A 22,345-nucleotide genomic window follows, 5' to 3' on the forward strand; every position below is an offset into this window, starting at 1 on the left:
GAAAACTGGGTTTACTGTTTGTAGGGTTTTTCCCTCACCCTACCCCTTTAAGACTAGTAATCCAATTACTTAGTCTATATTACAAGTTTTCAGTGCAGAACTGAAGTCCTAGGACAGTTTTTCTACTGTTTGATGCCATTATTTCCTTTTCTTATGAATCTAGAGCAGTTAAATGTTAAGAAGACACAGCATATCCTCCATTAAATCCAATTCATAATTTTCTATCTGATTTACTTGTTTCATATACAAGCTCCAACTAGCATCGTACAAACCTTTTAAATACTGTACACATTTTCAAAAGAAATGTTTAATATATTTTTAAAAACCACGTAACTTTATAAATTGAAGACAAATGATTGACTATTGTGCTGATAATGGCATTTCCATATTAAGGGCACTCTATAAATACAGTTTCTTTCAACTAAACGTGTTATCTATAATACAGCAGGTACAGAAATGCAGACATGTTACATACATATGTAACAAAAGGTGGAAAAGAGATCTTTTCTAGAAGAAAAAACAAAAAAAATTGTTGTGAAACCGCCCCTCAAATTTGTAAATAAAACTGGCTTATAAGAAACTCTACAATCGAGACAACCATAGCTCTGGACTATTAAAATGTACATAAAGACTGTTTACACCATTGCACATTATTATTCCCTTTTAATTTCAAAAGGTTTTGAGACATGGAATAAAATTAGAGAAAGATGACCCTGGCCGTATATGCATGCACACATATGAAAGGAAGATGGGGGCGAGGAAGGAGAACACAACATTGTGATTAAAGTCCACAAGGAAGGCCGCCTGCAGCATTCCCACGAAGGTGCTTCTTTCCCACCTCATGCATGAACCAGTCAATTGGTTAGTGCAAGATGGCTGAACGGGCTCTTCCTTAATGTTCTAAGTGGTTGATTAAAGTTCTGTAATAATACAATGTACTGTAGATCAATGTAAGTTTGTTTAAAAACATTCTAAGGCACTTCTCCTGCTTAGATAGCAGTGTATTAAAAGTTAAGGCATACAGTATGTTATGAGAGGTAACAACTTTGGAAGGCTTGAAAGGATGCTATCTGATAAAGTTTAGTACAGGACAAAGCAAGGAGATGTTATATTGCTAAGCTTGTGGCACAACAAGTATTGCTTGAAGGTTCTCCTAGGATCATGAATTTATTTGTGGCTTGAGAGATGTCTCTGGTCACTGTTTTGGGAGAAACAATAGGTTGGCAGTGATATGTTTCCTCAGCAGATTTATTTGCTTCACCTGGAGCTGCCTTGACTTCCATGACTACTCACTGATCGAGAGGTGCTGTAACGTTTTTTCACAATCATGCTGATATAGGCTTTCATGAGTTTGGCAATGTCAACCACCTACCAAGACAATAAAAGCAGTGCAAAATAAGTTAATGACTCTCTCTTTTTTAACGAAGAGTACACCTATATGAGGTTTTTCCAATTGTAGACTAATGGGGTCCAAGTCCAGGAAAAGTCACACTGTATTTTTCCGACTGGCTCTGGGTTCTGTTGATGGTTATGTGGCTTTAAGTTACATTTTACATTTTGTTGAACTGAACCAGTCTTTTCATTTTCACTGAAGCCAGCAGAACAGGGACAAGGACAACCCCATCTAATTGTAAAACTGCACTTAACAAAATTTACGTGACAAGAATGTATGAAATTGTATGCATATGTTCTCAAAATAATAATTAAAAGATGGCAGGGCCATAGTATTCTTCACCAAGGAAATTCTGCACATTAATTATACAGCAAATCTTCCTACATATTCTACCAGTGTACAGTTTTTCTAACACTGTCCAGTTTTAAAAAATGAGGGGAAAAAAACCCAAACCAAACTAAAACAAATTTGAGTATCCTTTTTACAGTAAAGGAAAACAGTGTAGTACAGTCCTATTACAGTATATAACTCAAGAGCTGTTTGTGGAAGAGCAAGGGCACACAAGCTTATCCTGAAACAAGGATTGGTCCAAACCCAGTGGAATAGTTATGCCAGTGTTAAGTGCAGTGGCATGAGCAGCAGAAGTGAATTAAAACTGGTTAACAAGATGGCAATTGTATTCTTCATTATGCACTAGCTGCATGAACTGTTGTGTGAACAGGGTATAGAAGTAGCAATTCATGAACTAGTGCCAGTTTGCTGCTGTGGTTTATGTCACAGCACTTATGCTTTTGTAACTAACTGTCAGGAGCCTGGCCACTGGAATAAGCTGTCCTACGTCTTCTTTAACAGCTCAGTCCTATGCACACTTCTTGGCACTTCCCACTGAGATCTATGAGACCTATTCTCAAGTAGGTATGCACAAGGCTGAAGTTTCAGCCTAAGACCTTTTGTGAAATTGTGCAGGCAACAGAAGCATGGAAGATCCTGAACACTGGCAGAGTGGTTATGCTTTTTCTTTTCATACCGATTGGCCAATAAGTAAAGGGATCTGAAGAGAGCAACAAAGCAGAAGGGGCCGGTGGCAATCCTTTCTCACCTCACTGGTTGCAAAAAGCAGCTCTCTTTCATCAACCACAATCTTGTAGACATTCGCCAGGGGAGCACCAAAGGAGAGAATATGTTCATACTGAAACACTTCCAGCGGCCGGCCTTCTCCACGCTTGTAGACCGAAACAGCATCAGCACTGACACCCAACCAAAGTTCTTGAGGGAAGCCCCCTTCTTTACACTAGGGAAGCAAAAAACAGAATATCATAAAGAGAATGGAAACAAACTACTGTGTTTCCCCGAAAATAAGACAGGGTCATATTTTAATTTTTGCTCCAAAAATTAGGGCTTATTTTTAGGAGAAGTTTTATTTTATTTTTTCATGTACAACAATCTACATTTATTCAAATCCAGTCATGTCATCTTCTGGTTGCTGCACAATAGTGGAAGGCAGGGTCTCACTTAACTGGGGCTTATTTTGGAGGTAGGGCTCATATTATGAGCATCCTGAAAAATCATATTAGGGCTTATTTTCAAGTCAGTTCTTATTTTTGGGGAAACGGTAGCACAAATGATTATTGAATACTTCTATGGTTACCCAAATGCAGTTACAAATAATTACTTCTAGAGCACTGTTCAGCCTGCAGTGTGCTTCCTAATTCACTTTTTGTACCCCTCACTGTGCTACTACTGCTTAAGAAAAGATGATATGCAATTAAAGTCATTTGACTCTTCTTATTAGATTCTTATAAATTCCTAGATTGGGGAATCTCAACAAGATATGTACATGCAAATGTTCCAGGCCTGAATCACTCCAGAAAATTAGATGCTAATGCTTAGACAGAATGGTTACACTAAACAGTTTAGATGTATCAGGAAAGAGGGCCACTAAGCTGGACTTTAGCCGAGTAAGTGGGGAAGGGCAGGTTGGTCCCAATGTCTGTGAAGATACTTTTGATATGAAAAGATTTAGTCTGGAGGCCTTTTAGATGTAGTTCTCTATGCTGCTTCCCTGGGACAGGCATACATTACTGTAATAGCTGCTGATGCCACAAAGACCTAACAGCTCCTTAAAGTGGTGTAAGCCAGTGCTCCCCAATCTTGGGCCTCCAGATGTTCTTTGACTTCACCTCCCAGAAATCCTGGCCAGCAGAGGTGGTGGTGAAGGCTTCTGGGAGTTCTAGTCCAAGAACATCTGGAGGCCCAAGGCTGGGGACCACTGGTGTAAGCAATATTTCTCTAAACAACTGTGAAGATTTAAGGGGCATTTGGGGGCTGCTTCTCAATCCGTCTCAGATGAAATGTTATCATAACTTTATTACCTCTCCCATCCATGCTGGCAAAGCAGTTTACAAAGAGATGGTGCACAGACTTGCAAACGTTTGGAAGAGTATCATAAAATCTAATTTACATCCCACAGACTAGAAAGCTCTGTTTAGCTGCATTTTTTTGTGAAAGATTGTGCTGTTGAAAATGCCAGAAGAATGTTGGTACACTCACCTCTACATCAAAGAGGGTTGACCCATAGCCAGGCCACTCTTTAATCAAGCTCATGTACTTTGCCATTGCTTGTTCCTGGCCCATTCCCTGCATTTTTTTCCACTTGTCAATCACACTGGTTCTGGCTGCAGAGATCTCCTCTTTCACCCACATATCCAGCATCTGGTCCTCTTCCATCTTCTGCCTGCTGATGGAAGTACTGCGGAAACTCCTCCTGAGAGTTCCTTCCAGAAAGTTGGTCCGCTTCTTCTCTAGCCTCTCTGTTGGGGTAAATGTTTTAGTGGACTGCATAATGCGAGATCTGAGCCTCTGCAATGGATAGACTTCTTCTATTTCTGGCACGGTGATATTGGATGAAGTGTAATCTCCCTGTAGGTACTGGAGCCGCAAGGCAGCCAGGATCTGGAGGGTTTCTTCGGGAGCTGGATAATGTCCTCGAATCACTGCTTCATGTGCCTATGGGGAAGAAAAGCAATCCTTTCACAATGAGATACACTGCAACATTCTGGATCTTAAGTTTCAGCACCGACTGACTCCAATTTCAATCCTGCCACTTGCCATGTATTCACCAGGCAGTTTTAGGTAAGCCTCTCAGCCCCTATCTGATTCCCACTGCTGCCCCCACAAGTCAAAGATAATATTTGCATCGCTGGGTTGTAGTAAGGCTCACTGGTTGATGAGTGTGATGTGCTTTGAACAGCAGGACGTGATGTACAAATCAGTATTGGAAGTAGTTATTACTGATTTGGGGCTTACTGTTTGCTGTTCCTCCCACAAAAATACTCAATGGGAACTATAGTATGTACTTACAACCCTCCTAGCTTTGTTCACTTGTGCCTATGCAAGTGTTGATGAAAGCCACCGGAGGGCAGCCAAGCAGCTGCTTCTGCAGGTAACCAGCTTCTCTGTAGAGAACTGCAGATATACAGTGGTGCCTTGCAAGGTGAATGCCTCATGGGATGAAAAACTCACAAGATGAATGGGTTTGGCGATAGGATTGATGACTCGCAAGACGAATGTTCCTATGGCCATGCTTTGCAAGATGTTTTCTGTTAGAAGACTTCAGCCTCACTTGTTCACTATAAAATGTGAAATGTAAAAAGTTTCTGTACTGTTGGTTTCTGCATGTTTACATGTCTTGAAAATGCACTTTCTGAAGAGTTTTTCAATATCCAAGGACTGTTAGTAACTGGTTCTGTTCAGTTTCAGTGAAGGCAGATGTTCCTGCCTCATGTTTGCTGATTTTTAAATGTTTTTCTATGATGTTTAAAAAGTTAGTTTTTTGATTGAAATTTTTGAAATCATCTGCACATTATGTATGGCTCTAAAGAGCACTTAATAAACCCTCAACTCAATTTGACTTTGTTTTTATTTGTGCGCTTCGCAAGACAAATTTTTTGCAAGACGGCATTAACCGCGGAACGAATTAAATTCGTCTTGCAAGGCACCACTGTAATTGCAAAAGAAACACCTGTCTGCTTGCAAGATGAAGCTGCCATGTGAGGTTACTGGCTAGTGAGGAGAGTACCTCAACCATGTTTCTAGTCGATTACATCCTAAACTATTATATGCTTGTCCTTTCTTCCAAGAGTGGTGGCACTTGGCGCTTCTGCATTTACTCATGCACAGTTGTTTGGATGGTGCTCCTAACAATCAGTAATGGAGGAGCCAAAGGAATAACTGAAACAATAATGAGCCGCTACTGCTGCTAATAGTTCCAATTAATGGTTATAGCAAGCATAAGAGGTATGTCATATTTTTAGTTTACTTATGGATAACCTAAAAAAAACACACAGGGACAAGAGTGCTTCTTTAAAACTGTGGAATTCACTTCCAGAATATGCCGTGATGATCAACAACTTAGATGTTTTACAAGGGGATGAGACATATTAATAGCATCTTCCATTTATTTTTCCAACCTCTTTTTTATTTATACACATGTTTCTGTATTTACTTTGTTTTCATTTACATTCATTTCCATACAAAACTGGGATGCAAGATAGGTTGCTCACAGCAAGATATATGTAATATAAACTATTTCAATGTTAAAATCCAATTAAATAAATGATTACATTAAAGAACTAATGAATTAAAAACATCATAGAAAATACATGGACAGGGAAGCAGAACACTCATTCATGCTGGTTACTTTTCTAGCAGCCAGTCAACTGTCAAAAACCTGCCTCTACTATCTGCTACTTGTAGTGGAAGGAAAACAGCATGACGGCCAGCCTAGCATCTCCCTTAAATGAGTTTCAGTGTTTGAAACGTGATCTGCTTAAACAACTGTAGCAGGGGTTTCCCTGCTGCAACTGTTTAATAACCAGGATCTTAAACTACAGTTTCCTGCACCCATGATCACTGGTGAGATACTGGAAATAATGAAGTCACAGATTTTGATGTCCATTTTGTGTACCCCAAGCTCTACAGGTTTTTGATGTGGCTGATAAACATTCATATTTAAGACAGACACAGAAAAACAAAGCAAATACAGCAAGTATAAAAACATGGCATAGGAATACCAAAAAGTATATAATCCTGTTTGCAGAGTAAGCCAGAGCATAACTTTCCATCCCTTCCTCCTACTAAACAAAACACTGCTGCCATAATTCTTGGGGGCAGGTACACAGCCAGGCTTCGTGTGTGCACGAATGCACATCTGAGAATCGCAGCACTCTTGTTTATCAGGGAGGAACAAATGGGACATTATGCTTTGGTTTATGCTACTAACAGGATTTCAGTCAATATAACTCAGTGATCAAGGCAAATGATGGGTCAAAATGCAATTTGATATGTGTCAAAGAAAAGCAGATACTAGCAATGGGATTTTCAGGTTTATTGGATTATAAATCCTGTAATACCCTGTTCTGGGAATTCTATCTGATTTCACTCACCTGGGAGAAAAGGCCTAAGCTAGAAGGCTATGGGGCTTAGTTAGGCCTACCTCTGGCTGGTTTCCTGTTCAGAAAGAAAACTCCCAGCTAGCACTGGGACAGGAACAGAAAGCCTAAGCAAAGCTAGGCCTAGCTAAACAGTAGAATCCCTATTATGAATAATCACCACTGTTTCTGTCTTTGAAAGCAGTTTCCAAAAGTAGAAATATGAATGAGAAATATTTTTATTGCTGATGCTACTCAGAACTGCTCCACAAGACCACCTTATTCAAATGAACTAGTGCCAGGAGAGCATCCTTCTGGATTGTTCCACATACCATAGATCTTGACATTAAATCTTATTCTTTTTACCTGCTCAAACATGAATGCAAATTCCACACTATCTTTTGGCACATGTTCGGTATCCAGGAAGCAGTAGAGCTTGAAGTAAAATTTCCATGTTGTGTTATTTCCCTCTGAAGCAGCTCCAAGCCTGAAAGTGTTATATACAGAGTATATTGAGCTTAAAGAATAAAATTTTCTTAACACCTTCTGGGCACCTTTAAGAACCTATTAAAGACTTGGATGTTTCGGCAGGCCTTCTCTCCAGATTACTTTTGATTTTCTTCTCTCCTTTATTGTTTCCCTATTTTTAATTGTTGTTGTAATTATGCTGTTTTATGTTATTGTATTTTATCTCTGTTGTTGGCCGCCTAGAGTAGTCCACCACGACTAGATAGGCGGGATATAAATTAAATAAATAATAATAATATAATAACAATAAAAGAAATATTTTATACTACAGCCAATATTTTCTGTGCTCTGTGAAATAAAGGATTCGCTAACATTCAAATTACTAAGCCAGCTGCCATGTTTTGAATATAAAGATAACTCAGAATTCTGGCTTCTTACTGATTCTCTGTGTTGCCAGTACACTCTGCCCAGTGACCACCTCTCATCAGCAGGAGAGGCTAAACTAATAAAGAACAAAAACTCCAGTCATGTGACCTTGGACCCCCTAGGTTGTCAATGTCATCAAGCCAGAGTCTTAAGCCAGGAATTCAAGTTGGTTTTCTCTTCCTGATTTATCAGGGAATATGGGATTTGGGCTCAGATGTAACGGGAGACTGCTGGAAACTGATGGGATGTATGGCTGCATGGGCAGTGGGCACAAATACACTAATCTGAACAATAAACCAAATTTAAAAAAATCTGGACTACAGTGGGCCCTCGACTTATGAACGGCCCTAGTTGTGAACATTTCGGGTTACAAACCTGATCTCATTGCAAGTAGTAAACCCTACTTGCGAACGCAGATCGGGTTATGAACCCAAAAGGCAGGGAGAAAGGGTGGGAAATTCGAATTTCCTGCCCTTCCTCCCTGTCTTTGGAGCTTTCAAAAGGCTTCCTCCAACATCAGAGGAAGCCTTCTGAAACCTCCGAAGCCAAAAAGGCAGGGAGAAAGCGTGGGGAGTTTGAACTTCCCACGCTTTCTCCCTGCCTTTCTGGCTTCAGAAGCAAGCCGGCAGGCCGGGGAGAAATTGGCTCCCTCCTTTCACCTGATGCTGAGTCCTCTTCACACTGGGCTGAGCTCAGCCAGCGCAAAGGGGACTCACCATCGGGTGGAAGGAGGGAGCCGATTCCTCCCTGGCCTGCCGGCTTGCTTCCGAAGCCAAAAAGACAGGGAGAAAGCGCAGGAAGTTCAAACTTCCCGTGCTTTCTCCCTGCCTTTTTGGCTTCAGAGAGCTCTGAAGCCGCCCATCGCGGCGGCAGGGACCCCCAAGGAGGTCTCCCAGGGCTTGCACACCACCATGGGAGACCTCCCTGGGGGTCCTCGCCGCCGCGATTGGTTCCTTCAGAGGTTTCAAAGAGCTTTCCCCGACATCGGAGGAAGCCCTTTGAAAGCTCCAAAGGCAGCAGAGCCAGCGGAGGGCCGGGAGGCTTCGGACTGGTAAGTTTTAAAAAAACTTTTCTGTGTGGGTTTTGGAGGGTGGGTTTGGACTGGGGGGTTATGTTTCTGTTGTTTGTATGTGTGTGTTTTTTTGCAGTCCCAACGTGGGACTTGCTCTTTTTATTTTTATTTTTGTATTTTTATTTTTATTTTTTGAAATGCTGGAACGGATTAATTCCATTCCCATGCATTTCAATGGGAAATGATATGTCGACTTATGAACTTTCCGAGGTACGAACGTCCTCCCAGAATGGATTAAGTTCATAAGTCGAGGGCCCACTGTAATCAGGTTGACAGGAAACTGCCTTTTTGAGTTGTTTGCTGTTGAAAGAAAAAACATAAAATTTTTTAGCTACTGGGGTTCCCATCGAAGGAACGATGATGCCAGCACTGCAAATGTAGGTTCAGAGAGAAACCCAGTGAGCAAATAAATAGGTTGCACTTGCTTCAGAACAGTTATTCCCAAGCTTGGTCTTCAGTCGTTGCTGGACTATTAACACCCACAATCCCTGACCATTTCCTATGCTGATGAGGGCTTCTAGGAGGATATGTCCAATAATATTTGGGGGTCCCAAATCACTAGCTTAGGATATTAAAAAAAACATACAAGAAATGTAATATACTTAGAAGGGACTGAAATGTAAAATGTAGATTCCAAGATGAATGGACCATCCCAGCAGGTGGAGAATATGACAGAGAAAATTCTCTGGAGGCTTTAATAGATTTTGCTAGAGACACTGTAGCCAGCTGGATTCTGGTTTCAACAGGCCAGCACTGGGGATCTCCTAGAAGCTACTGGAAAGTTGGGTTTTCCTAAACTCTAATTACAAGTTTGAACCCGTGATTGGTACATTTACAGTAGATGTGGAAAATCTTAAAAGAAAGGCTTAAAGTGGAGAAGGTCCAAACAGGCAGGGTTATTGATGGAAAGGCATGAGAGGAAATTTCAGGGGAACAGAACACCAGTCTCACAATGAAGAGTGATGAAATTGCCCTCACGCTGCAAAACACCTCATTAATCCTTTTTTTAAAGGGGAGGAGGGGAAATGCCATTGATTCAAGAAAGAGAAATTCAGAAAACCTGCTGTTAGCTATTTTAATTGCTTACTCATTAGGAGAGGCACACTCACTTTTCAAACTTTGCCAAGATATCAGCCACAACCGTTCTGCTTTCAATGGCTTTTTCTGTAGTGCCATTGTACTCAAACAGGGCAAACATATTTCTGCTATCTTCCATGGCCAGCCCTCGAATTAACTTTTCAACAACCTAGTAGATAAAAAGAAAATGAGACAACACAAGAATAGTTGGACTTTACAGAGTAGCAACATCAATTAACAGACAATGGAGGCAAGGTAAGAATTGGGCACACGTACAACTGCCATCTGTAGCACAAATACAGTGGTGCCTCGCTTAACGGGTGCCCCGTTTAACGAAGAATCCGCATACCGATGCGGATTTTGCGATCGCAAAAGCGATCGTATTACGATGTTACCTATGGGGAAAAATCGCTTAGCGATTTTTCCCCATAGGCACCATTTTCCCCCAGCTGACCGGCGGGGGCATCAGAAGGACTGCGGGAGAGGGCTCCCCCTGCGGTCCTTCTCAAGCTCCCGCCGGTCAGCTGGGGGAAAATGCAGGTGGGAGCTTGAGCGGGGAGACCTCTTCCTCTGAGGAGGCGGCGGCGGCGGCTCATCCGAAGGCCGGGCTCGCTCCTCCCGGGCCGTGGAGGGGGAAGGGGGAAGAAAAAGAGACCCGGCGCGGGCGGGCACTTGGCTCCTCCTCCCCCTTCAGCTCCTTCTCTTCCAGCCGGCAGCCGGCTGCCTTGTCCCTTCCCGGGCTGTGGAGGGGGAAGGGGGAAGAAAAAGACCCAGCGCTGCCGGGTGCTTGGCTCCTCCTCCCCCTTCAGCTCCTTCTCTTCCAGCCGGCAGCCGGCTGCCTTGTCCCTTCCCGGGCTGTGGAGGGGGAAGGGGGAAGAAAAAGACCCAGCGCTGCCGGGTGCTTGGCTCCTCCTCCCCCTTCAGCTCCTTCTCTTCCAGCCGGCAGCCGGCTGCCTTGTCCCTTCCCGGGCTGTGGAGGGGGAAGGGGGAAGAAAAAGACCCAGCGCTGCCGGGTGCTTGGCTCCTCCTCCCCCTTCACCTCCTCCTCTTCCTCTTCAAGCCGGCAACCGGCCGGCTTGTTCCTCCCAGGGCGGCAGCGGCGGCGGCAGGGAGAGGGAAAGGGCCTGGCGCTTGGCTCCCCCTCTCCTGCTTCTGGCTACTTTTGAAACACCCGCCGGCCAGCTGGGGGGAAATGCCAGCTGATCGGCGGTTGCAAAATGGCCGCCGCTGTTTTCAGGACGGATTCCTCGCTTACCGAGGCGGCGAAAATGGCCGCCCCTATGGAGGATCCTCGCTGAACGGTGAGTTTTTGCCCCATAGGAACGAATTAAACAGGGTTTGATTCGTTCCTATGGGGTTTTTCTTTCCGTTTAGCGATGTTTTCGTACAGCGACGTTAATCCTGGAACGGATTAACGTCGCTGTGCGGGGCACCACTGTAATTGAAAATCTACTTTTGTTCTCAAGAATGTTGTATAACTGCATGTAAGTTACTAATAATGGGACCATGGGTACAGAAGGAAAAAATAATAGTAGAAAATAATGATAGCAATCATCATCATCATCCACTTAGTAGAACTCTGCTATCATGAAACAGCATGTAATAGAATCAATAAAAGCACAAGTACAAACTAGCCAGTGTTCCAAAGCAAATCACTGTCCCAGATACGTAATTATATTTTTCTCCACTGTGACTCTTCAGATTCAAGCTTTTTGTCTTTCTTTTGTGGCACTACTGGAACATTTGGCAACACTAAATGCTTTTGTTTGGGGAAAAATGACAAAAAGTGTACAGCTGTTAAAAATTCACAGACTGGAAGGCCACTGTCTAACTATCTGGACAAAAAGTTAGGATGTCGAGTCACGCTAACCAACATCAACCCAAGCCTGGCGCATAGACTCTGTTATCAAAGGGACACATTGGAAAACACATGCATTGCTGTGCCTGAAAATGTACATTTCTACTTCACAGGGAATGTGGGGAATTGACTGGGCTTTTGGGCTTTACTTGCCAAATATCACCTCTTTTGAAATAGTACATTGCCACATGTTCTGCAAATTTTCCTACAGCTGAAGCACAAATGCATCTTGCAAAGCTGGTTATGGAAGCACGTCCCCCATACATCATAAAGCCCTGCCCCATTGTATCCTCATCTCACCTCGCCTGCTGTTGTGTGGGAGTTAATGGTGATCTTACAGGAGCCACCACCATGGCAGTAGACTGTAGATGTCATCTCCTGTCTCTTGATCAAGGCTTCAATTTCATCCCGTGATGGCACAAACTCTCTGCTTTTGGTCTTTTTCAATGATTCATAAATGAAAAGGGCATACTTTTCCATTTCTGTGCCTGGAAACTGGTCATGTACCCTGTGGGAACAAACTCTGAATTCAATTTCTTCTAGTTGTGTCAAGTTCTGAGAGACACTGAAAAGGCCACAATGAGAGAATTTTAACATAGGTGATGCAGCCCTTAATTTAGCCTTCAGAAGACAATGTTCATGTCCATTAAAAATATTCTAAGCAAAGGTTCACATATAAAACTGTTTTTGTCCATTAATTTTAATGAAAACTTTGGGCTAATCACTTACAATTTGGTTTCAGTCCTTTTTTCATTCAGAAATAAAACTGATTTGTCCAAGAAGTTACACAGAGTAGAGAGTCAAGAGTGTTGAGGAAAAAGGGGGGGCTGACTTCCTGTTCTCCTCCCCTCCTCTTCTCCAACCACTTTGCTTCCACCTTTCTCTCTAGAGCAGCCATTCTCAACCTTGTTTCGGTCTCAGCCATAAACACAACATGAAATATAGGATGGATGAGAGGCGGAGCAACGGGTAGCGAGAACAGGGAGATTTCAGGGTTCTGGGAACCCCTGGGTTTACTCCGAGACAGCAGACACCCCCCCCCAGGAGATGGCGGGCAAGTTTCCCACATGAGAGTGGACTTGCAGCAAGTGGAGTTTGGAAACGCCGAATTTCAGATGGCGGTTTGTCTTTTGAAAGAATTTCCCTTCCTGCACGCAACTGTTTCGTGAAGGTCGCCATCTTAATGGTGAGTAGATGCCCGGTGAAGGGGGTGATATGAAGATTTATGATCTAACTGCATGAACAGAGATTAATGAACTGCACTAAGCGACAGCAAGTAATAGATCAGATTTTTTATTTTTTATTTTTTTGGAGGCTGATCAAGGAAGAAGATCTCAAAGCAGCATGGAACTTTGGTAATCCCTGTAACGCTGGTGTTTTTTTTTAACTGCATCACTGCTGAAACTAACTTTGTCTTTTCTCCCTCAACCCCTCCTCCCCGAGAACTGGCTTTTCATAAACTAGAGAACTTTAAATAACTCTGAACAATTTACCATATGTGACTCTGCATCAAGTTGCAAAGGTGGATTACAAATAAAATAACATTTTTATTACGGCTGGATTTACAATTAGAATGCTCTCTGTAGGACTCTGAGTTTGGGCTGGCTAATAAATCCTGAGGGAAATTTGAGCAATTAGCCTGTTTGACTTTTATAGTTTACAGACTGGAGATAGAGTGTGAGACTCATCATTGAAATCCATAATGGAGGTTGATTTTAGAGTTGTTTTCAGGAATTCCAATTGAACATTATAAATCAAATCAAGGCCCAGATTTCAGAAGCCAAGGCAGAAATCAAGGAGACACTTTGTGGATTGTTCGTGAAGGAGGAGATGGAAGAAAAACCAACTGAACCCATTGAAAGGACTTAAGAACTCCTATTGTCAGAGAGAGAGTTACTGTTCTTTTTAGAAAGCAAATGCTCAAAAAGGAGGAAAGGGAGGGGTAGGGGAATGAGAGAGAAAAACATATTGAGATTGTCTTCATGGGAAAGAAGGTAAAGGGGGCGAAATGGATGAACCTGGGGACAGAAATTTATGATCAGAGGTTGGATAGATACACTATACTCCAAAGACAGGGCACTGATTATATTGGGATGAAATTAGTAAACCACAGAGAAAATGCCTTAAAGAGATCTTATAGATGGCATTTTAAAACTGGCAAAAAGGAGGCAAGAGGCTAATTTTGGATCTATAGTACTGGAGCTGGAAAGCACAAATAAAAAGGAAGAAAGTTACTTGCTGAATATAACAATAGAAATTTTTGGTTTGAGAAATATATGTTTATAGATAAAGTAATATGAGTAACATGCCTATAAGCAATTCTGGCCACACTTAGATAGTAATGGTAGTCAAATACATTTAATTATGAATTTAGAAATGTTAATGATTAAGATATTATTAGATGCTATTGTTTATAAGGCAACTACACAGAGATATTAAATATGCGTGAATTATAATAGTGACTATGTAGATAAGACTAATATGATATCTTTATGTTTTTAGAAATGGTTATTTTGATGATTGTATTGGCCATGTTTGGTTCTTATTGGTGGATAAGAAAGACGAAATCAGAAATGCTTATGGTGATAATTGAATAGAGGGGGATGGAGGTAAAAGAATTTATAAAAATTATTATGATATAGTACGATTCAGTATGGGAGTAGGGCATAAGAGCTGTTCTAGTCAGAATTATATAATGGATAAGTTTGAATGGGAAATACCTCCCCGCATATACGTTTTGTTGGTTTTATATGTTTTTGATTGTCTTAGATGTCTTTGTTTGCTGTTTGTATGTATGTGTCATAGAAATAAAATTTTAAAAAGTTAGAAAAAAATATAGGCTGAATCAGGATTTTATAAGTCGCATAACAAACTTTATAAGGTGGTGTGTGAAGAACTGTTTCCAGTCTGTGGCTCCCTTCAAATGTGCCAAGGCCCCCCGGGGTGTGTTTGTCATATAGCCCCTGTTGAGAATAGCTGCTAGAACCCATTTACTAAAGTTGTCACCCCAAACTCAAAGAGTAGCTTTTGGAAAAGGGCACAGTGGAGGGAGGCAACACATTCCCCATCTTTGGTCTCCCTCCATGGGGCCAATTACGGCACTCCTGTTTATTTCCTGTTACATGCAAAGATGAGATAGCATGGCAAAAAGAATATTTTGAGAAATAGAAGTTGTATTGCTAAAAGATAAAGTAATGTCTCTTCCTTATTGAAAATGTGCACGGGGGGGGGGGGAATAAACAAAGGTATTCTACTGTATTTCAGACATTCTGCTTACCTTTTCAAGTGGAACTTCAGGTACTTGAGAATGCCACGGCTTGGCAGAAACATGCAGCTCATGCATGTAAGGATCTGCCAACTATACAAATTGCCAACACTCCCTGGATTAGGCACTTTGCTGGTTTGTTTGATGAGCTGACAGTACAACTCATCCCGCAGAGGCCGTAAATCATGTCCTGTCTGAAGGATACCCTGAATTATAGGAATGGGATCAGACACAGACTCCAACTGCTGCAGAGAATTGAATATTTTGATTGCTTCATCCTGGAGAGTCGTGTAGCCTTTGTCTTTTAGCACTGCAGATAGAAACATAGAAGTATCTCAAATTATCCAGCTGTCAAACTAATACTGTGTCTGAATCAACAGGCTGAGGTCCTGTTGCTTAGTGAAGTAAGTCACACTAGAGTAGGCCCATTCAATCAATGGAGATCTGGTGAGCCAACTAAAATAAGTTGCAACTAGAGCAAGCTCACTTGGAACTTACAAAAGAGCTGATTTATCAGATCCTGAAAGATTCAATGGGCCTAGTTTAGTGTGACTTACTATGCTGAGCAACAGGATTTCACCAAGTATGTCTGGACAAATCAGAATTCAAAATGTAATAATTATATGTTTGTGTGTTTTAAATTTAATTGTACCAATAACCACACTGCATAACTGTCTTCATTTTCCCCCTTGTCCCCCACCACCAAGTTCCCACATCTTCCTGGGTTAGTATGTCAAAGACCGTTCTTTCCAACTCCTAACTTCTGTGCTATGCTTCTTGCTACCTCAGCCTTCCTGGGTGTTACCCAACAATTTCTTTGTGGCATTACTTCCCAAGCACTTGGAAACCAACGTGTATAATTGCTCCTCCTGCCCAGAGCACTGGAATAGGGAGTGGAGAGTGTGTGTGGGGAAAGAGACAGAAACCTGGAGCACAAACTGGTGCTATTCTGAGCTGAGCTCAGCCATCAACTTCTGCTGTTCAAGTACAGCAGCACACTAATGAAAAGACTGCAAAAGAGACTTTAGGAAGATGACGGAAGCAGAGTCCTTTTATCTTGGTAACAACAGACATAGTGAAAGTCCTTACAGGTAGATGTTTTTGCAGGATTAGGAGAGTGGGGCTCTAGATTTACCATTCAGGTTAATGTCTCCATATGGAAGTGGCAATAGTGGAGAATGAAGTGGATGTTGTGTGTAACGAAGAATAGGGTTTCTTTTGTAGATCTGTTCAACAACTTCAGGGTTCAGGCAGTTCTCCTGGTAAATATAGAAGAAGGCAGGGTTATTTACAGTTGATGGATGAGTAGTAACCCACCATTGAATACCTCTGAAGGGTCAGGCACTAAACCAAAATATTTCTCCAATAGGAATGGAGAACTGTCTCACAATTAAATTCTGCTTGAGAATATTCACACTTATTTATTTGTTCTGAAGATTACAAATGTAGCTTATAATACAGATAAAAACATATACAATGAAGCTACAATAGTTTCAAAATAATGAAACAAAGAGAATAATAAATAGAATGAATGAATGAATGAATGAATGAATGAATGAATGAATGAATGAATGAATGAATAGAATCTGAAACGTTTGCAACAATAGGATGAATAGGTACAACCATCCAAAGTGAGATAAAGCATCAACAATTGGCTTGAAAAACAAAAGTATTGTCACCACCACTGAAAAGGCTTTGTTCCATGCTCCCAAAAACCTTCCATTGAAAACAGAGAAAGGTGAAACAAAGTATTCCAATAAGCAGGCTCTCCAGTGGTGAAAATGCGTTCAGAGATGGGAAAACTGTTTCTGACCTTTAAGTAAAAAAGGTAACCAGACTCTCCTCTCACTTTAATGCTAAAGAGAGTATGCATTGCATTTGAAAAACAGAATTGTGGGGATAGCTGGGGGCAGAAGCAACTGAACTTCTCTGGTAACACGAGCAAGACTAACATGACGAGGGCAGAGGATAATGGGTCACCACCTCCATTTCTGAGCACTTTACAACATTCTACTTTTTTAATTATTCCATTTCGTTCCTATCCTGCTCTTTCCCAAGGCAGGGTTTACTCCCTTCCTTTGCTGCAGAAAAAAAAATAGGATGGATTCTGTTCTCTATATGATTTTCTCCAAGATGATCACCCTACCTTTATGTCTTGAATAAGCTGCTGGGTGGGGGTGTCAATGGGTGCTTTTGTGTCTATTACATTCTGGATGGCACTTGACCAGCGGGTAGCTTCATTGAGCAGCTTGGTATAGAGGCGGTAACAGTGCTTGCGTCCATACACAGTTACATTCCAGTAACCTAAGGTGACAGTAAATAAGAGAATACTATGTCATGTCCCTTTAGTTTAGACCAGCTACCTGAAGCAGAGCTATCCCAAGTCCTATCAACAATTCTGAATTAACCAAAGGGGTGCAACTAATAAATCAGATCTGTTATGAACTGGAGACCTGTCACAACATTTGATACACAGGGATTATTACTGTCTTCTTAGAGCAGTCCTATAGATCCTGTCTTACTTATGAAACATAACTGGCTAGAAAACAGCATGGAAATTGTAAACAAACAGTTTTATAGGAAGTTACATCCTGTCATTTCCTTTTCGGAGATGCCTTTGAGGTGAATTTACAACATTAGACACGTTTCCAAATTCCAAAATAAGTTGAAGATCCATAAGGATATTACTGAAGGTCATGTCAATTGGATCAAGAGAAAAAAAATAGATTATGGTAAGTCAGTTACCTGTCTCTTTGAAGATTTTCTCATCAGGGGGTACGGCAGAGCACAGGCTGTTTAGCACCAGGGTGCCCAATTTGAGGGCATTCTTTTCTGAGCTCTTGTAATAATCCAAGGAATTGTGTGTCAGGACAAACCAGCGCTTCTTCAGTTTTAACAAAGTCATCTTGGGAGTGTTCTTAACCTCCTTGTGCAGCCATCCTAGTCAGGAGAAGAAACGACACTTCCTGAATTGAAACCCTCCTGGAACTGACCAAACTGCTATCAACTTCTGCTGATGTGACTTTCCTCAATTGTACATCCAACAAGCTGATATTTATAACTCTATCTAACTCTCAAACACCATTTACTCAGCTTTCAAAAGGTTGGTTTTATTTCAGACTCAAGTATCTCTGTCACATAACAAACATGAGATAAATATGTTGGCTCTTTAACATCTTACACATTCACTCAGTAAGATGTTAACAATCAGATGAAGCATGGGCAGATCCATTGGCTTAAATCCTAATCTATCCCAGTTTTATGGAAAGAGTGAGAGTGATTTTTTTAAATGGTGTGCCTGTATGTACATGTATTCCTCCACCTGCGGTTTATCTCTCTGCAGTTGGTTGTTGTTAATGTGCATTCTGAGGATGGGGGGAACACAAGGAAAGCTGGCAGTAGGATTTAACTTTTATCAGAAGAGCAAAAAACAGCTGCAACTTCCAGATTCTTGTGCACTGAGGAAAGGAAACGAGGACAAATAGCACCCTTGACAAATTCAGGCAAACCAACCAGTCCACTCTCTGTATGTTGTTGTTACACGCCATTATATTGCTTCCAACTTATGGCAACCAAATAAGGTTTCTGAGCTATGCAAGATGTTTAAGTAGCAGTGTACCACTGTCACTCCCTAGAGAGTTGGCATGGCTAAGTGGAATCTGAAATTAGGTCTCCTGAGTCCTAGTCCAACACCATCCATCACACCTCACTGGCCCCTAGCATAATGCTCATTCCCACTAAAACACGGGCTCTCAGTTTAACATGGCAGAATGATCTAATTTAGAATATACAGGTCTTTTTCAGAGTGACTTCCTGCCAGTTAATCTGGTGTCACAAGCTTTGATGATACTGTAAGTAGATTGGTATAAAACTTCGCCAGAATACTTACAATACTAATAGATCTAACTTTATCAACTACAGGAAACCTCCCTACAAACTGAAATGCTACCAGTCATTGCAGTTTTAAGCCAAGGGTTGTGAGGGTTTGGTTGATCAATGCAACAGTTTTTGCAAGTAAGTATCAACACCAGAATTTACTCAGGAATTTCCCCACCTTCCCAGGAGACTTCTTCTGCAAGGTGTTCTTACCCCTTACGATGAACTCCTGCCCCTCTACTCGAGTATCCCCTTTTGATCTCTGCAGAAGGGTGATCCAGTGATGCATCTCCTCTGGAGTGTCCGCGTTGCAGTGAAGAACACGGTTAGCAGTGATAATCACAAATGAATTGGGTCTGTGCAGGAAATATAAAGGAAAATACCTGTATAGTAAACATGGACACTATTTGGGACCATAACAAAGTGAGTCTGTCATTTTTAACTACTTCCCCCTTGTTTGTACTGTATATTTAGACAAATGATGAATCACTTCCTTTACCATTTTTCCTTAACTGGTTTGTTTTTAAAATCTTGACATTCAAGAACTTAGCCACTTAAAGGTTAAGTTCCATAAACGTTTAACGAAGAGCTTGTCCCTGTCAATGTTTTTATGCACATAAGAAATATGCCAGAGCCATTATAAAGGCCAGTGGAGAAGGATTCCCAACTAGAACCTGGAACTAAAACTCTTAGGATCTCTCAGCGTGGCCAGCTGCACAAGACAGAAGAAGGCTATATCAATTCCCCTTCCCCTGGCAACATTTTGAGCAAAAGGGGGTTGGGGGAAGGGAGTCTAAATTCCTAACTTTTGAGAGTACACCTTAGAATAATATCAGGCTTCTAAATGATTCCCCCCCCCCATTTTTGGGAAATCAAATTATATATGAGTCAACAACAACAACAATCTTATAATCGCAGAGCTGAAAGGGACCCTATGGATTATGAAGTCCAGCCCCTGCCAAGGAGGCACAGTGGGGAATTGAACTCCCAACCTCTGGCTCCACAGCCAGATACCTAAGCCACTGAGCTATCTAGCAGAGTTTTTATTCCTTCAGAAATGTAAAGTAAGTAGTACCAGAGCTGCAAACAGGCTTCTGTTCCTTTCTACTTGCTTGTGTCTCTCTCACTGAAAAGGAGGTTGAACCAATACTGGTTCAATACTGGGGAATGATCAAAACTGAAAGATGTATGTTCTGAACATGCAACAGGGATGTTCTATCCATGAGGGGCAAGGACAGGAATAGAATTATTAACAGTTCTTGTTTCCTTTTCTTCATCACTTTCTCAAGTTAAACAGGATCAGAAAGAAAAGCACATTGCTGAAACACACAGTGGCTAAAATTCTTTTGCTTAGCATACTACGTTGCACTACAGTCACTCCAATGAATCAGTGGGGCTTTAGTCAGTCAACTCCCCCATAAGGTCCATTTAGTTAAGTGGGCCCACTCTAGCTGTGAGATTACACTAAAGGAAGTCACAATAGAGTAGGTCCATTTGAATCTGTGGGATTTATGGAGGAGTTGACTCACCAAATCTCTACTGATTTAATAGGTCTATTCTAGTGCAACTTGCTACACTTCAGCAACAAGATTTCAGTCAGTTTCAAAACCAAATATTTAACCAAAATTAAGTATTTCAGAACTTTACCGATCTGGACTGTCAGATGCACAGACAGAATCAATCAGCCCCACATCCAGTGTGCCCTGTGGGAAACAAGGAACAAAAATAAGGAATATTTTTTGGCTTATGGAACCCAAGGGGGGGCAAACATTAGAAACAAATGCTTATTAAAAATGATTTAGAGAAGAAAAGTTAATGGATTCAGTTTCAAAATATGAGCTTCATGAGAGGCAAGTTCACTTGCACTTCTCTGTCGTTTCTATCAGATTTCATTCTGTCCTGTTTCCAGCTTGATTTGTGAATATGCACTTTGTGGAGGTTTTTCCTGAATATATACACTTTTGCCCATTTTGTTCAAGACTGCACTTTGGGGGAATGGTGTTTGGGGGAATGGTGGATTTCCAATGGAAACTGCACTCCAGTTTGTGTCCCAATCTAGAGAGTGCAAACTTGCTGAGTTTGCATCAAAATGTTAACCAAATTGTTATTCCAGCCTTACAGGGAGGAACTGATATGAATAGCCAGTCACTTTTGACAAGGAAAAGCATGTGCAGATAGAATACAATCACTTCATAACTTCCTTTGGTAAGGCACAAGTTCTCTATTGCAAACTTCTTATGCAGGGGGAAAATGCTTACCAGCTTCTAATGTGGCGTATATGCTAATGAACTATTTCTGTCAGTGGAACTGGGGAAGGTGAACTCCCCCCCCATTGTATTCTCTCCCATACACCTCAGAAACCTGGTTCAGAGGGGTGCAAAACACTGAAGCTTTGCTTAGGTGATGGAGAGAGCTGTAAGGAGGAGGGGAGGGATAGAAAGTTCTATTGTACTAGAATGTATTGCTGTATCATGATGTTGGCTTTATCCCCTATACCAGTGGGTTCCCAACCTTGGGAAGCCAGGTTTTCTTCGACTGCAACTTCTAGAAACCCTGGCCAGCAAAGCTGGTGGCCAAGGCTTCTGGGAATTGCAGTCCAAGAATACCTGGCTTACTCAAGGTTGGGAACCACTGCTCTACACCAATTAGATGGCAGATCTAGACAGAAGAACCTTCTGAGCCCACCAATGGTTATGTTATTTGGTATGCTGTGCAAATGGCTCCCCCTCCCCCGACTGATCTCCTTAGGAATCTGCCTGTGTTTCAGACTGCTTCTGTAGACTTCTGCAACAAGAACTTGCAGTCCATCCATCTCATTCATTTGCATATATAGAGAGAACCCCTGCATTCCATGCAATAATTGCAATGGTGGCTAGAGGATTAAATTCACCCACGTTGCGGTATACTGTATTACTGCATTTTGCAAAATGGTCAAGATTTGTCTTGTACAGAAAGTTTACTGCATGTAAAGGCAGAACATTAACTAGTTCAACCCACCTCACAGCTAGATTATCTCTGCTCTGGAAAGCCTGGCCAGTGGGATCTACTCAACATGTTACTACAGTAATACTGGTACTATATAAATGACATCCAAGACCTTCTGATCCTACAAAAACAAACTTCTGAGGTGATGTGCCTTTAAATCCTTCCTTACCACAGCATTCTGTGGGTTTGCCTGCTCATCATGCATCTCTCTGATTTCCTGTTCTGTAGAAGCATGAACTTGACTCAAGACGCTGAACCACTGACTGCAGAAAGAGAGAAGAATTAGCATAAAAAGATCTTATACTATGGCATGTCTTTCTTATTATCTTGAGATAAAGGATGTCTGTTAAGCTAGTTAATTAATAAGGCATATTAGAATTTAAATAACCACTCTTCTGTTTTATGCCACTGTGACCCCAGCCAGAATCTTAATGGAATTCCACTCTGAAGTAAGGAAAATTGTGTAAAAGGCACAGCTAATTAATAAAATGTCAAT

General features: G+C 41.5%; 1 protein-coding gene across 1 annotated transcript in view; it reads right to left on the reverse strand.

Annotated features, from left to right (window-relative positions):
• Positions 1-289: 289 nt before the first annotated feature.
• MYO10 (myosin X) overlaps positions 290-22,345 on the reverse strand; it is a 145,528-nt gene continuing 123,472 nt past the window's right edge. The window contains 13 exon segments of the mRNA XM_078391709.1: positions 290-1,368; positions 2,493-2,684; positions 3,944-4,399; positions 7,189-7,309; positions 9,898-10,034; positions 12,024-12,231; positions 15,001-15,298; positions 16,124-16,247; positions 17,135-17,292; positions 17,734-17,928; positions 19,078-19,220; positions 20,512-20,567; positions 22,019-22,112. Of these exon segments, the coding sequence (XP_078247835.1) occupies positions 1,258-1,368; positions 2,493-2,684; positions 3,944-4,399; positions 7,189-7,309; positions 9,898-10,034; positions 12,024-12,231; positions 15,001-15,298; positions 16,124-16,247; positions 17,135-17,292; positions 17,734-17,928; positions 19,078-19,220; positions 20,512-20,567; positions 22,019-22,112 (2,293 nt within the window). The 3' untranslated portion in view covers positions 290-1,257.

This window comes from Pogona vitticeps, chromosome 4, assembly GCF_051106095.1.
Source record: "Pogona vitticeps strain Pit_001003342236 chromosome 4, PviZW2.1, whole genome shotgun sequence".
Lineage (NCBI taxonomy): Eukaryota > Metazoa > Chordata > Lepidosauria > Squamata > Agamidae > Pogona > Pogona vitticeps.